The sequence below is a fragment of the Arvicola amphibius genome, chromosome 6 (genome assembly GCF_903992535.2).
Source record: "Arvicola amphibius chromosome 6, mArvAmp1.2, whole genome shotgun sequence".
Classification (NCBI taxonomy): domain Eukaryota; kingdom Metazoa; phylum Chordata; class Mammalia; order Rodentia; family Cricetidae; genus Arvicola; species Arvicola amphibius.
Genome location: NC_052052.2, coordinates 83,800,524 through 83,815,112, shown reverse-complemented (window position 1 = coordinate 83,815,112; position 14,589 = coordinate 83,800,524). Strand labels below are relative to the sequence as shown.

Below are 14,589 nucleotides of genomic sequence, written 5' to 3'. Positions count from 1 at the left end.
GTTTAGTGTTGGAGGTCGCCCATCCTGCCATCACATACCAGCCTAGACCTTCAAGCCCCATTTCTTGTGGAACCTTATGGTGTCTAGCTGGCTGCCTGGAGCAGGCAAGACAGGCAGGTATTTGGTCTCTGCTTCAGCACAGATAGGGAAGGAGCCTGCTCCGTGTGGCGCAGTCTGCACAGTTTAGCTTCTGACTCAGAAGTCATCCATCGCTTACATTCAGCACGCCTCGTCCAGCTCACATCTAGTATAGACCTTGAGACACAGGTTGGATTTTTCCAGAGGAAGGCCAGGCTGCTGCACAAGCAACTTTTCAAGCTCTAGGGCCATGTCAGAGAAGAAGCTGGGAGACTTCTTCCCTGCCTCTGTGCCTCTTGTCCCCATCTGGGTGCCTCTTCTTTGTTACCATCTAAGCCACCCCCTGAATAGACAGGAAGTGCTTTGACTGCTGCCACCAGTGTGTGATGGCTGGTCACTTGTGGGGGAGTTGGGGAGCATTGACATGTTTTTCTCACCTCTCTGTGAGAAGGGGCCTTGGGGGTGGGGGAAGGCAGCAAGTGTGAAACCAAACCCTCTGGGCTGTTTCCTCCACCTATGGCCTGTGGCCTTGCGTTGGTGGGGAGCTTCCCTGAGATGTTGCTGGGTCAGGCCACCTGTTCACTGGTTGCAGAATGCTAGGGAAGCCTGGGCTCTGAGACCCAGGCTGGGCACCTTAGTCAGGGAGAACCTGGCTGATTTCCCCTGGCAACAGCACACTAGGGAGGAGCCTAGGTGTGTATGTGAGTCCCATCACTGGGGCGTGTTCCCACTGCTTGCCTCCAGAGCACACAAATGCTACTTCTTATTCTAGACAGATTGATGGTGGTGGACAAGTGGACTCTGCATCCTGTCTCTGTCACTACTGCGGGGGACAGACCTGTGTCCATAGGGCCTGGGAGGTGATGGGCAGGAGATCCGGGTTAGGATGGAACAGGAGGATAATCACATGCCCTACCCCTTGTGAGGCTCCGACTCATGTTCCATGTGGGACGTGAGGCTCAGTGAGGTCAGAAATGAATGGAATTCCTGCCCTGGCAATGCTGAAACATGCATGAGCATCCCGTATATGGCGGTTCTATTGGACTTGTCCATCTTGGGTTTCATGGTCTGAGTTGATGAGGACGACTGATCAGGTCTCTTCCCAAGAGGACACAGGATCTCATTTCAGATGGTTGTGAGCCACCGTATGGTTGCTGGGAATTGAACTCAGGACCTTTGGAAGAACAGGCCATGTTCTTAACTGCTGAGCATCTCTCCAACCCTCAGTGATGTCAGATCTGGGCAGTTTGTTAATACTCATTGCACATTGGTTTTGCTCTTATTTTGAGATGCAGTCTTGTCATACAGCCTAGGCTGCTTGATTTTGGGGGTCTTCTGCTTCAGGTTCCTGGATTCTGGGGTTCCTGGCATGTGCCAGCATGCCTAGACAATTTCTTCGTTTCCAAAAGTGCTAAGCTGATAAATAGTTAGGTTTGTTTGGATGCCTGGGTCACTGGGGGTGGAGTGGGGTAACTCCCCCGTCCGTCACAGTTGTGGGCTGGAGGCTCCTGCCTAGCTCTGGATCCCTTAAGGCTGAGGCTGAGACCAGCTGGCACAGGGTTCACTGACTGGGTCTTGTTCCTTGTTCTTATGCGGGATGATGGAAGTGACTCACTGTCCCCCACCTCTGCTCTACAGAACCAGGGACTACCACTAAAGGGAAATCGTACACCGGCCTGGGCAAGAAGTCCCGACTGATGAAGACAGTGCAGACCATGAAGGGCTACAACAACTACCAAGATTGCTCAGCCCTGAGACCACATGTCCCGCATTCAAGCTACGGCACCTATGTCACCCTGGCCCCCAAAGTCCTGGTGTTCCCTGTTTTTGTTCAGGTGAGCATGTGGCATGCCCCAGGGTTTCCTCAGGAGGAAGTGAGCACAGGCAGCCACCTTGGTTCCAGGACTAAAGGTGGAGCCTCATCCAAGATCCAGGGCCCCCTCTGGGGGCAGGAAAATGACTTCATATTGTGGAGATTATCAGGGAAGCAGAAGCCTCCAGAAAAAGTGCAGAGGGTCCTCTCTTTCCTTACCGGACCCCTCCTCCTCTGGGGTGGGAAAGGTGTGACACCAAGCCTGCCGGTGCTCAGGCGCACACATCTGGCCAGCAGTCACCCTGCAGGAGTCACATACCTCTTCCCTTTTCTCACGTCTTTGTTTCTCTTCTTCCTTCTTTCTGCTTCCCGTCAATGATTTAATCAGCACATAAATCTTAGGTTCTGTTATGCCATTTTCAAATATAATTTGTTTCAAATATAATTTGTTTTTTTTCTATCCTTTTCCAATCCTCTTCTCCCACACCCCTGTCCCCAATACTTTTCTGCCATCATAACCTCTTTCCACCTTCATGTCCTGTATGTTCTGTCCCCCCTTTCCCACCTTCATGTCATGTATGTTCTGTCCCCCCCTCTTGAGGTTTCTTTTCTGGTTATAGGACCCACCCATACCTGCAGTCACACGTGTATATACAATGAAAGCATTTAAAGTTAGATTCTGCATATGAGAAAGCACAGACTATATTTGTATTCCTCAGTTTGGGTTACCTAACTTAATATATTTTCTAGGTCTATCCATTTTTCTGCAAATGCCCTAATTTAACTTTTTTTCTGTCTGAATAAAATTCATTGCATATGGTTACCACATTTTCAATGTGTGGGCCTTTTAAAATCAATATATAATTACCATATGACCTACCCTTACCACTTCTGAATGTATATCCAAAGAACTCTATTTCTTACACAAAGATCCTTGCACATATATTTATTGCTGGTGTAGTCATAATTCCTAGGAATTGGAAACAGCTTAGACAGCTATCAAATGGTGAATATTAAAAACGAACTACGTTTCTTTCCTCTCAAATCTTTATTAGTTCTGTCATTCAGATATCACATACATGAATGTTTAGGTTGTTTACACATTCGTAAATATAAAAGCTCTTATTTTCTACCACTGCTCCCCACCACTTCCCCCGTCTCTGTAGGGCTGGAGACCAAACTCGAGCGCTGTGGGTATGACCAAGCCATACCCACAGCGCTTGACTTTTTAGACTGGGTGCCCCAACTCACCATCCTTCCACAGCATTCTTCCACAGCATCCCAAACACTGGAATTATAGATGCATATTACCTGCCTGGTTATATTTGGTTTTGTCTTTTAATTTTTATTACAAATTAAGGCTAACAAGCTGGCCCAGTAGGGTAAAGTGCCTGCTGCCATGCCTGACAACCTGAGTTTGGTCCCTGGGACCCACAAGGTGAAAGGAGAGCCTGACTTCTGCAAACTTTCCTGCCTCTTTCATACATGTGCCCTGATTGCACCACACATGTGCATATGTGTGCATACATGCTCCATCCACATAGACATGTATGTGTGCATACCTGCTCCATCCACATAAACATATATGTATATGTGTGCACACACATAAATAAAAAGAACACAATTTTTTAAAATTAAACTAGGTTTAGTTTTTTTTAGTTTTTTTTTTTTTTTTGAGAGGCTTTCTATATAGCCCTGGCTGTTCTGGACCTCACTATGTAAATCAGGCTGGACTTGAATTCCTAAGTATCTACTTGTCTCTGCCTCCTGAGCACTGGGATTAAAGGCATGTGCCACCATGCCCAGTTTAAATTAGTTTTTAGACTTCTAAAAACTGAAAAATTTTAAATTGTGAGATATTCAAGTTGGGCAGTGGTGGAGGATCTCTTTAGTCCCAGCATTTGTGAGGCAGAGGCAGGCAGAGCTCTGAGTAGAGGCCGGCCTGGTCTGCAGAGTGAATTCTAAGACAGCCGGAACTACACAGAGAGACCCTGTCTCAAAAAAAGAAAGAAAAAAAGAAATAATCAAGATTAAAAATGGTGTAACACATGTACAAAACAAAGAATTAGAGAGTGAGCACCTACCAAGATAAAGGAGCATCCAGCAGCTGTCCACACAGAAGCTGCCTCACCCCTTTCTTACTGTGGTGCCTCTCTCCCTACCAGATGCCCCTACCACCCTGTCCCACCAACCTGGCTTGATGAGCAGACCGGCTTTGCTCTCCATTGGTTTCCCTAAGAGGTTTCCCCTAGCCTCCTTCTGAAGCTCCATCCCTGCTGGAATGCATAGTCCGTGCTGTTTCTTTATCTTTCTGCAGTCCCCTGCTTGAGGTCAGGGACTTGTGGGGCATGGGATAAGCTTCTGGGTGGTCAGTCTGAGCCGGACTGGACAGGGTGGCGGGAAGAGGACTCTGAGTAGGAATTGGTTGCTGGGGAAACGGATGAGGTGAAGGAGGCAGTTTGCTCAGCTTGGGACCTGAGCAGGGCAGGGACCCAGTTGGCCTTGAAGAGACACGAGTGGCCAAGTCTCTTGGCACTGGGCCCTCAAGATGCCTGCTGGGATCGAGGAGACCTTCCTGTGTGGCTTAGGCGGGACAGAGGATGGCTGGGAGGGCCTAGGAGTCTTGTGTGGGGGCGGGCACGGGGAGGACCGCAAAGGCGCTGAGCATGTGGCTGAACTTCCTGTAGCGAGAGCAGCTCCTTTGGTCAGGCCTGGCTGTGCAGGACTGGAGCACTCTTTCTGTTTCCGTTGTGGGTGTGAGGGGCGCCTGGGGTCAGGGTTAGGAGGAGGGCTGGCAGTCTTGTCTTCTCCCTCTGATCCGGCTTTGGCAAGCTGCCCTTTGCGCTCCCGCTCAGCGTGATTGGTTTTCAGCCCCTAGATCTCTGTAACCCTGCCCGGACTCTCCTGCTGTCGGAGGAGCTGCTGCTGTATGAGGGGAGGAACACAGCTTCCCAGGTAAGGCGCGCCCAGCCGGCTGGCTTTCCTGCTTGGTCTCGGCAACCTCAGGGCAGAGACCAAAGGCCTCACCAAGTGGTTACCCAGCTTTTTGCTTGCCGACTAGTTAAAGTGGCAATTTCACTGCCTCTAAGATTCGGTCATTGATATGGTCAAAACATACCTCTAGGCCATAAAGGCATTTCATTGTTTATCCTGAGTTCCTCTAAGGAGGAGAAAGATGAACCTTTAATCCAGCTGAGAGAAGTATCCGAGAAGTTTAAAGTTACAAGCCAAAGAGACTTGCTAGAGGAACTTTGGAGTCTTTCTGTATAAGTCCAACCCCAGACCCCCTCCTGAGAGCTCAGGCTACTGGCAACCCTCTCTACCCCCATCCCTCCCCCCACCTCTAGCCCCCTCAGGCAGGGTCAGGGGTAAGGCCTGTGTCATCACCATCTTCCGCATCTAGCCTATCTCTAGCTGGGACAACCTCCCTCACCCACACAGTTGGCCAGGTCCCAGCTCAGAGCTGGGATGGAAACAGTGTAAGAGACGCTGGAGCCATGGGATCTGACCGTGCTACCAGGAGGTCCTGGGTGAGGGCAGAGTGCTTGCTGCAGCTCGGGCTCTAATGCAGAGCTGGCTCTGTGGAAAGATCAGGAAGCTCAGACACAGGAAGCCTAGATCTAGCTCCAGCTTTGTTTCTGGCTTCTGGTGACTGCTGCCTTCCTCATCAGTCTTTCCATCTGAGTAATGGGTTTGTACATGCCTGAGGCAAAAGGTAGGGTCTGAGGTTGGCCCCTTGCAGCCCCTTTGTCCTGGTCACTCTGTGTGGCTGGAACTAACACATGAAGCTGGCTTGGCTTTGTTTAGTTGTAAGCAAAGCAGATCAGAGCTGCTATGTTCCAGATGAGCACAGCCTCTTTTATGGCCGCTGCCTGGGGACACTGCAGTCCTACTCCTCCCTTTCTGATGATTTCTGATTTTTCAGTGTGATGGGGCCTTTCACAGTCCTGTTGTGCATGACCCAAGGGCATAAGATGCCAGAGCAGTCAATCATCAAAGACTGACCTGGGACGGTAACTGTGTTAGGCCAAAGAAGGTCAGTGGATGAACGCAAGCTTGACTGAGAGAAAGATTATAGAACAGCGAGAAACTGAGGGCATGCTCCCGAGAGTGCACGCGCGCGCGCGCGCGCGCGTGCGTGCGTGCGTGCGTGCGTGCGTGTGTGTGTGTGTGTGTGTCTGAGTGCGCGCGCGCATGCGCGTGTCCGAGAGAGCGTGTGTGTGTGTGTGTGTGTCTGAGTGCGTGCGCGCATGCGCGTGTCCGAGAGAGCGTGTGTGTGTGTGTGTCTGAGTGCGCGCGCGCATGCGCGTGCCCGAGAGAGCGTGTGTGTGTGTGTGTGTGTGTGTGTGCACGCGCACGCACGCGTGCCCAAGAGTGTGTGTGTGTGTGTGTGTGTGTGTGTGAGTGTATGTGTGTCCCAGGGAGGAGGAGCCCATTGACGTTCCTTCGCTTAGGTTTCATGAAGCAGCGGCAGAAACTCAACAAAAGCTGATGTATCTCTGCTGAGGTTGGTTCATTCTCCGGGCTGCCATGGGACAAGGCAATGGAGAGACCACACACGCTGTGCCTTCCTCTGGTTTGACCAGGGAGATGGGCTGTGCGCTGCTCCTGTGCTGCCCACCCTGTGGTCGAAGCCCTGCTCTGTTCACCTGACTTTAGCTTTGACCTTTGCTCTTTGAGTTCTCTGTCACTTGACTTGGCCAGCTACCCTCCAACCTTGCAGGCATCTCAAAGGCTGTTAACTATGCTAAGCTCCTCTCATTTACAGGATCAGCTTGTGGCTTTACCATGGTAGAGGGAGTTAACTCCCCAGCCACCAAGTTACAGTTTGTTTGGTTCCCTCCTTGTCTATATGGTAGCCCAGAGTGTCTCCTAGGAGGAAGCTTCTGTTAATGCCATCCAGACTGACGATTTAGTCCATCACAATCAGCTGCGTTAGAAAAGGACAACGGCGTCTGATGTGTGTTCTCAGGGGCTCCCCGAGCCAGTGGCCTGCCATACTGGCCCAGAGCCCTGTCTTTCCTCTTACCTGGCCAGCTTTTTAATCTTACCCCCCAACTATAAGCCCTGACCTCTGATTTAACTCTTAACCTTCCTTGCAGCCGCAGGCTCTGCGCTCACCTTGCAGCCTTCACCACAGCCCTCTCCCCTTACTGCCTGCCTGGAGCTTAGCTGCTTTCACCCCCTGGATTGCTGACATCACTTCTGGACCGCTGTGTTAGGGAGTTCGTCCAGTCTACCACCAACTTGCTCCCATGGGAGAGAAATTTCAACGGGAGGGGTGATCTAGGTGTTAAGAGCGAGAAATCTCCTGGGGCTGGGTTTCATGCATTATGTGTGTAGTGCAGGTAAGGTGTGCAGGGTCAGAACTGCAGAGTTGTTTAACTTTAGTTAAATTTAGTGTAACCAGAAGAAGCCAGTTAGGGATAGCAGCCACCTGGAATATGCTCATATGTCTGGTATACTCCTTCTTGTCTCGATCACCATTAACTCCACAAACAACAGGCACTTACTGCTCCTTACGGCTCATGCATGCTACAGGTATGATCATAGTTAGCCCTGTAGTGTCCTCACCCCAGGAAAGGAGAAGCACAATCAGAGGCTGCATGACATTAACCAGGGTCTAAGAATCCCAAGCCTGGTGGGGAATGGAGCCAGAATTAGTACTTGGTTCTCTGGCTGGGTAACGCTTTCCATGATCCGTGGTGCTTTTGGTATGTTTATAAAAGACAAAGGAAGGAAAACAAAACTATAGTAGCACTCCACCACCCCCCAACACACACACACACACACACACACACACACACACACACACACACACTCATACACATCCTTGCCTCCTGCATCTTCAGAGACTGAGAACTAAAAGAGACTCCATCTTAAGACTGAAAGAGGTGGTTTGAGGACAGGAAAATTAAGTACATCCCTTTTCCTTGAAGTAGGAGAGTAGCCACATAGGAGGGCTTTGGTATCATCTCATGTTCCTCAAATTGTAAATGGAAAGCGCTGTCACCGGTGGTAGCTTCTGAGAGGTCGAGCACCCTTGAGCTGCGGGAGTCACAGTCTAGTCACTTCTGTGTCACTCTCCAGGGAGCATGGCAGCCTCTCCTTCAGTGGAGTCATTAGCTGGAAAGTGGTAAGCAGTCCGGAGTTCTGCATTCCTTGAAGCACCTCCCACCCCAACATCTCTTCTCTGAGCATGCTGATGTTTGGGAGCAGCTCTAGTGCTGCAGCACAAACTGCTCTACCCCTCCCATCTAGAAGTCACAAACTTGCTGCTTGCACATCCAGATCAAACTGGCATTTTGTGGTGGCCTTTTTTGTTTGTTCATTGTTTATATTTTTACAAGACAAGCTTTCTCTGTGTAGCCCTGACTGTCCCAGGACTTGCTTTGTAGACCAGGCTGGCCACGAACTCAGAGAATTGCCCGCCTCTGCCTCCCTCCCGAGTGCTGGAATTAAAGACTTGTGTTCATGGCAGCCTCCTATACACATATCCTGACAACAGCCCTGCTCACTAGGGATTCAGTCAGGCCTTTAATAGGTTCCAAGAACACTATGAGGCCCAAGACATACACCTTCACTTTCACAGTGACTCATCAGGTTTACCATTAACTAAAGCACCAAGCTGTTGTCTGTAGACCTAGCTTATGGCCGGGTTCCCAGGAGAAGGCTTTGGTTAGGGCCACTTGGAAGAAGTCACCCTCTGTCCGAGCTGAAAGAATTCTGTGACTAAATCTTTAAGCTCCAGGAAATACATGTGTCCTAGAAGAAAGGCCCATGGTGGGAGACACAGGCAACTGGAGTGTGGAGATGGGGCCACTACTTTATGGGCGGTGAGGCTCTTGCCCATAGGATGCTCTGGTATGCCTGCCATCTGCCTTGCCTCCAGCCCTGTGCCAGCACTGCCCTTGCCTGACCGACCTTTGGGGGGAATTTTCTTTCGTGCTTTAATCACTTCCTGTCTAGACTGTATTCTCAGCTGTGGGAACCAGGCTGGGACAGAGGCTTAGAGTTTTCTCACCTTGCTGTGGCCTTATTTTTTTGTTGTTGTTGTTTTATTTTCTAGGCTCAGAGACTTTCTCTTCCAAACTTTCTTCTGCCAGCTTCCCTATGGGTCTGGAGGTAACAGCCAGACCTTCCCTGATTGGGAACATGAGGATTTGCCTAGAACACAGTTCCTTGACTTTGCAGACTGCGCCTCAGACAATCCCTTACTGAAATTCTCCTGAGCACTCCATCGTCTTCCTTTCCACGCTTGCTGAATTTGTTGTCTCCTCTGCCTCAGGCACCATACAGTACCACCTCTTTCTCTGTCTACTGTGGACATTGGGATCAGGCAGACCTGAGGAGCGATTCCTAGCGGCGTGGCTCTGGGAAGTCACTTGACCTGCCCGAGCTGTGAAGAGCAATGGCATTGTTTACAGAAGACTTAGTAAGGCAAGAGTAGGTGCCAGCAGCTGGGATGCTGTGTGGAAACGGCTGGGCAGAGTTACTATGAAGACCCCTTCTAGCCAAAAATTCTAGAGCTTCTGGGACCTCTTGGAAGGGGACATAGCCCAGAGATAGCAGTCTTAAGGACATCCCTGAATTGTCTCTGTGGTCCTAATTACTTCCAGCTTCTGTTTGCATGACACTTGAGATGGCTGGTGGGCCTTTGATGTTGCCTACATATGTATATGTGTATATATATGCACACTCATGTATGTATATATGTTTTAACATACATTTTTGAGACAAGTTCTCACCACACAGCCTAGGTTAGCGTAGAGCTCGTTGTGTACCCTGGGATAGCCTGTAACTCTCAGTTCTCTGGCTCAGCTACCAGACTGCCGAGATTGTTCTTTATACGATCATGGCCGACTTTTATTTCTTTTCAGTTACAGAAGTGCTGCTGAGAATATCCTTACATGTTCATGTTTATATATTCTCGTATTTCTGTAGGAGAGCCTCAGAGGTGGAACTGTAGGGTCATCTTAAAAGCTTGCTAGCTCAGTGTCAGCATGCTGGCTTTTAAGCATGGTTAGCAAATCACTCACTGCACTCTTCAGGATGTGCCAAGCCTTTCTGGCTGGTTCTTCTTTCTTCAGAAGAAATGGCATGTCAGATTTGGTCACTCAAAGAGCAGTTCCTATAATTAATAATTCTTTATTTTGATATTTATTGAGCTCTACATTTTTCTCTGCTCCCCTCTCTGTCTCTCCCCTCCCCGATTCAACCCTCCCCCACGGTCTCCATGCTCCCAATTTACTCAGGAGATCTTGTCTTTTTCTACTTCCCATGTAATCTATGTAAGTCTTTCTTTGTGTCCTCATTGTTGTCGAAGTGCTCTGGGATTGTGGTTTGTAGGCTGGCTTTCTTTGCTTTATGTTTAAAAACCACCTATGAGTGAGTACATGTGATAATTGTCTTTCTGAGTCTGGGTTACCTCACTCAAAATAGTGTTTTCTAGCTCCATCCATTTTCCTGCAAGATTCAAGATGTCGCTATTTTTTTTTTTTCTGCTGTGTAAATGTGTCGGGGTCCGTGGCCCCAACATAAAAGCTACTTTTCCCTAATTCGACCAGTACGGAGGCACGGGAAATAATGAGACACAGTTCACACAGCAATATTGGATGGGCATCTCAGGCTTCACTCTTTCCCGAAGATCTACCCGCGTTTATTATTCAAACACCTTTTATCCCCCAGGTAAACCAAGGTGGAATCTCATTAATATTCTCTTTCCCTGGGACACGGGGAAAACCTAAACACCTGCACCTTAAGTCACCAGCTTGGAACCCACACCTCTCCCCAGGTAATCTACATATCAACAAAAGGGAAGGAACAGCACATCCTGAGCCTTTGTCAGGTGGCTACAGGAGGTCTGGCAGGATTGCAGCTGCCTTGGAAATTAAGCATGGCCAGAGAACCTGGATGCAAATATTTTGTATGAAATATGGGCCTACATAAATGTACCACATTTTCCTTATTCGTTCTTCAGTCGAGGGGCATTAGGTTGGTTCCAGGTTCTGGCTATGACAAAGCTGCTATGACCGTAGTTGAGCACATGTCCTTGTGGCACGATTGAGCATCCTTTGGATGTATACCCAAGAGTGGTATTACTGGGTCTAGAGGAAGGTTGTTTCCTAATTTTCTGAGAAATCACCACACTGACATCCAAAGGGGCTGTACCAGCTTGCATGCCCACCAGCAATGCAGAAGTGTTCCCTTTACCCTATAACCTCTCCAGCATAAGTTGTCATCAGTGTTTTTGATCTTGGCCATTCTTACAGGGGTAAGATGGAATCTCAGAGTTGTTTTGATTTGCATTTCTCTGATGACTAAGGATGTTGAGCATTTCCTTAAGTGTCTTTCAGCCATTTTAGATTCCTCTGTTGAGTGTTCTCTGTTTAGGTCTGTACTCCATTTTTTTAAATTGGATTATGTGTACTTTTGGTGTCCAATTTCTTGAGTTCTTTGTATATTTTGTAGATCAGCCCTCTGATGTGGGGTTAGTGAAGATCTTTCCCATTCTGTAGGCTGTCGTTTTGTCTTGTTGACCATGTCCTTTGCTTTACAGAAGCTTTTCAGTTTCAGGAGGTCCCATCTATTAATAGTTTCTCTCAGTGTCTGTGCTACTGGGGTTATATTTAGGAAGTGGTTCCCTGTGCCAATGCGTTCAAGTGTACTTACCACTTTCTCTTCTATAAGGTTCAGTGTGGCCGGCTTTATGTTGAGTTCTTTGATCCATTTGGACTTGAGTTTTGTGCATGGTGATAAATATTGGTCTGTTTTCATTCTTCTACATGTTGATATCCAGTTATGCCAGCACCACTTGTTAAATATGCTTTCTTTTTCTATTTGATATTTTTCACTTCTTTGTCAGAAATCAGGTGTTTGAAGGTGTGTGGATTAATATCCGGGTCTTCTGTTTGGTTCCATTGGTCCTCCTGTCTGTTTTTATGCCAGTACCAGGCTGTTTTCATTACTGTAGCTCTGTAGTAGAGTTTGAAGTCAGGGATTGTGATGCCTCCAGAGAAATTCTTTTGTTGTACAGGATTATTTTTGCTTTTCCATATGAAGTTGAGTACTGTTCTTTCAAGGTCTGTGAAGAAATTTGCTGGGATTTTGATGGGCATTACACTGAATCTGTAGATTGCTTTTGGTAAGATTGCCTGCTATTATTATTATAGAATCTAAAATAGGAATTTATGGCTTTAAGGAAAGGCTACTGTAGGGCAGATAAAGGAAAGAACAGTGTAAACTTTAGTGGATATAGAGAACCAAGTGGGCTCCTTTTAGCATAAAACACATCTGTCAGTTTATCTATAATGTCTAAAAATAGCCTTTCCTTTGTTTTTGGAGCATAAAGGAGATTAGCGGTTATGTAGAAGCCTGTATCATATATAAGTAACTGCTCTTTTCTTGAACCAGTTTCTCATTGGTACACTTCAAAAATATCTGCAAGAGATTTTGTAATATTACTTTGTGCTACTCCCCTTCACACTACAAAGGGCTTGTAGAAGAAGCTTGAAGGAGTCAAGTGTGGGGTGCGGTCTGGGAATACCCCAGAACCTGAACTGAATAAGGCTCTTCCCAGTGAGGTGAAGGCAAGAACCATTGTTGTCCTTCTCCCTCCTCCTCCTCCTTCTCCTCCTCCTCCTCCTCTTCCTCCTCTTCTTCCTCCTCCTCTTCCTCCTCCTCTTCCTCCTCCTCCTCCTCCTCCTCTTCCTCCTCCTCTTCCTCCTCCTCATCCTCCTCCTCCTCTTCCTCCTCCTCATCCTCCTCCTCCTTGTCATCGTCCTCCTCGTCCTCTCCTTCTTCTTCCTACTTTGAGTGGGGGAAGTATAGAAAACTAAGGGACAAACAGCTGCCCACTGCAAGGCGGGCCTCTGTCCCTGGCAGACTGGCCGAGTCACCCCTGGAGTTCTTTCTGGTTCAGCCGGACACGGTATGGGTGTGTTTCTTGGACCTCCAGTGGACCTTGTGGCTCCCTGCGTCCCGGAAGACAGCAGGGCCGAGTGTTGTATTTGTCCTTTCCCTTAACAGGTGACACTGTTTGCCTACTCAGACCTGCTGCTCTTCACGAAGGAGGACGAGCCAGGCCGCTGTGACGTCCTGAGAAATCCCCTCTACCTCCAGAGCGTGAAGCTACAGGAGGGTAAGAAAGGCCTGGGCACCCTGGGGCAGCATGGTGGCCTGCTAGGGACTTTGTAGAAATTTGGCTGTCAGTTTCAGTGGAGCACTTGAGAATGTGCTGTCATGGCTGCCTGGGGCTGGCAGATTACCAAATGTCGCACCCTAGGCTGGGGAGACCAGAATCGAGGGCCTTGAACACGGGTCTCAGAGTCCAAAACTCTCTCTGCTCTTTTCCTTGGAAGCGCGTCTTCCGCGGGGATGAAGGTGCAGTGGCAGGCTTGCCGGGGGAGTTTCTCAGCGTATCTGAGCCCATTTCCTCTCTGCAAAGCAGGAAGATAATGGCACTTCAGAAGGTTGCTGGGTCAAGTTAGGTCATTTATGTGAAGTGCCTTGCTCCAATCAGGTTCCCAGTGGAGGCTTCTTGACCATGATCTGTGGACACTCCGTTTTTAGCCGGCTGTGTGGGGCCTGGTCAGAGCCTTAGGAAGCTGGAGTATGCCCGAACATCAGCAGCAAGCTGGGAATTTCTAACCCAAAACTTTCCATGGTGTCCTGGCCCACAGGGGACCAGGGAACGGAAAGCCAGCTGGGAGTATCTGTCCAGCTACAGGCTTTGGCGCCTGAGGTCTCAGCTGAAAGGGGCTCGGTTTCCTCTCCCAGATTATGCAAACAACAACAGACCTGTGTGATGTCAGGGCAGCGGGGGCACAGGAGGAAAATATTAGCCACGAAAGAATTCTGTTTTGGCGGGTTTTGCTCCAGAACTTCCTGACTGCTTGCAAAGCCATCCCGTGTGCTTGGTGCCCTGGCCTCCTTGGGAAATGGACTCCTGTGGGGGACCAGGATGGTTACTGACAGGAGAGTAAGGGAGACAGGGCCCACAGGGCCAGCCCATGGGGCAGTGCGAAGAGCAGGCCTCTCAGCTTCTTGGGTAATGGCTCTGGTATTCCACATGGCTCCTTTCTGCCCTCCAGTTACTCTCACACCTTCCCCTGTGTTCACTCACTCACACACAACCCTTACTATTATCAGCCTGGCTTCCCTGCCGTGCCCTCCTCAGCTGACCTGGGGCCTGGTTGAACTGAAGGTGTACCCAGCAGAGCAGTGCTCAGTACCACGCACTAGGTGCACCAGGACCTGAACCCTGACCACTGCACACTCTGAAGGTCCAGGGCCACAAGCCCCAAACCCTTACTGGCCCAGCTTCCTGCTGACTGCTTTTTGGGTGGATCGTAGAGAGAGCAGCAGCCATAGGACTGGGGGCCCAAACACAGCTTCACTGTTAGAACAGTATGCTTGTAACCTCTGTGGGCCTTTTCCTTTTGCTCCTTCACAGTTTCCCTCCTGTCTCTGACACCACGCTGGCTGCTGGGAGAAGCTGGTCACTACTTATATCACCCCGCTTCCAGATTGGGGTATACAGGCTGGGGGCTGACTGGGCTTCCCCTCCTGGAGGCCCAGGGCCTGGCTTTGGAGTTTGAGGAATTTAGACACATTCTCCTGTGCCAGGCAGTGATGTTCATGGTGGGTGGTAAGAGCTAAGGGGTGCAGAGAGGTTCTCCAGAGACTCAGTTGCATGC

General features: G+C 49.2%; 1 protein-coding gene across 6 annotated transcripts in view; it reads left to right on the top strand.

The window, feature by feature from the left end:
- Rgs3 (regulator of G protein signaling 3) overlaps nt 1–14,589 on the top strand; it is a 120,917-nt gene that overhangs the window by 47,295 nt on the left and 59,033 nt on the right. For all 6 annotated transcript variants that reach the window (XM_038333008.1, XM_038333007.1, XM_038333009.1 and 3 more), the window contains 3 exons: nt 1,717–1,913; nt 4,763–4,846; nt 12,920–13,031. In XM_038333008.1, the coding sequence (XP_038188936.1) occupies nt 1,717–1,913; nt 4,763–4,846; nt 12,920–13,031 (393 nt within the window). The remainder of the gene's footprint in view (nt 1–1,716; nt 1,914–4,762; nt 4,847–12,919; nt 13,032–14,589) is intronic.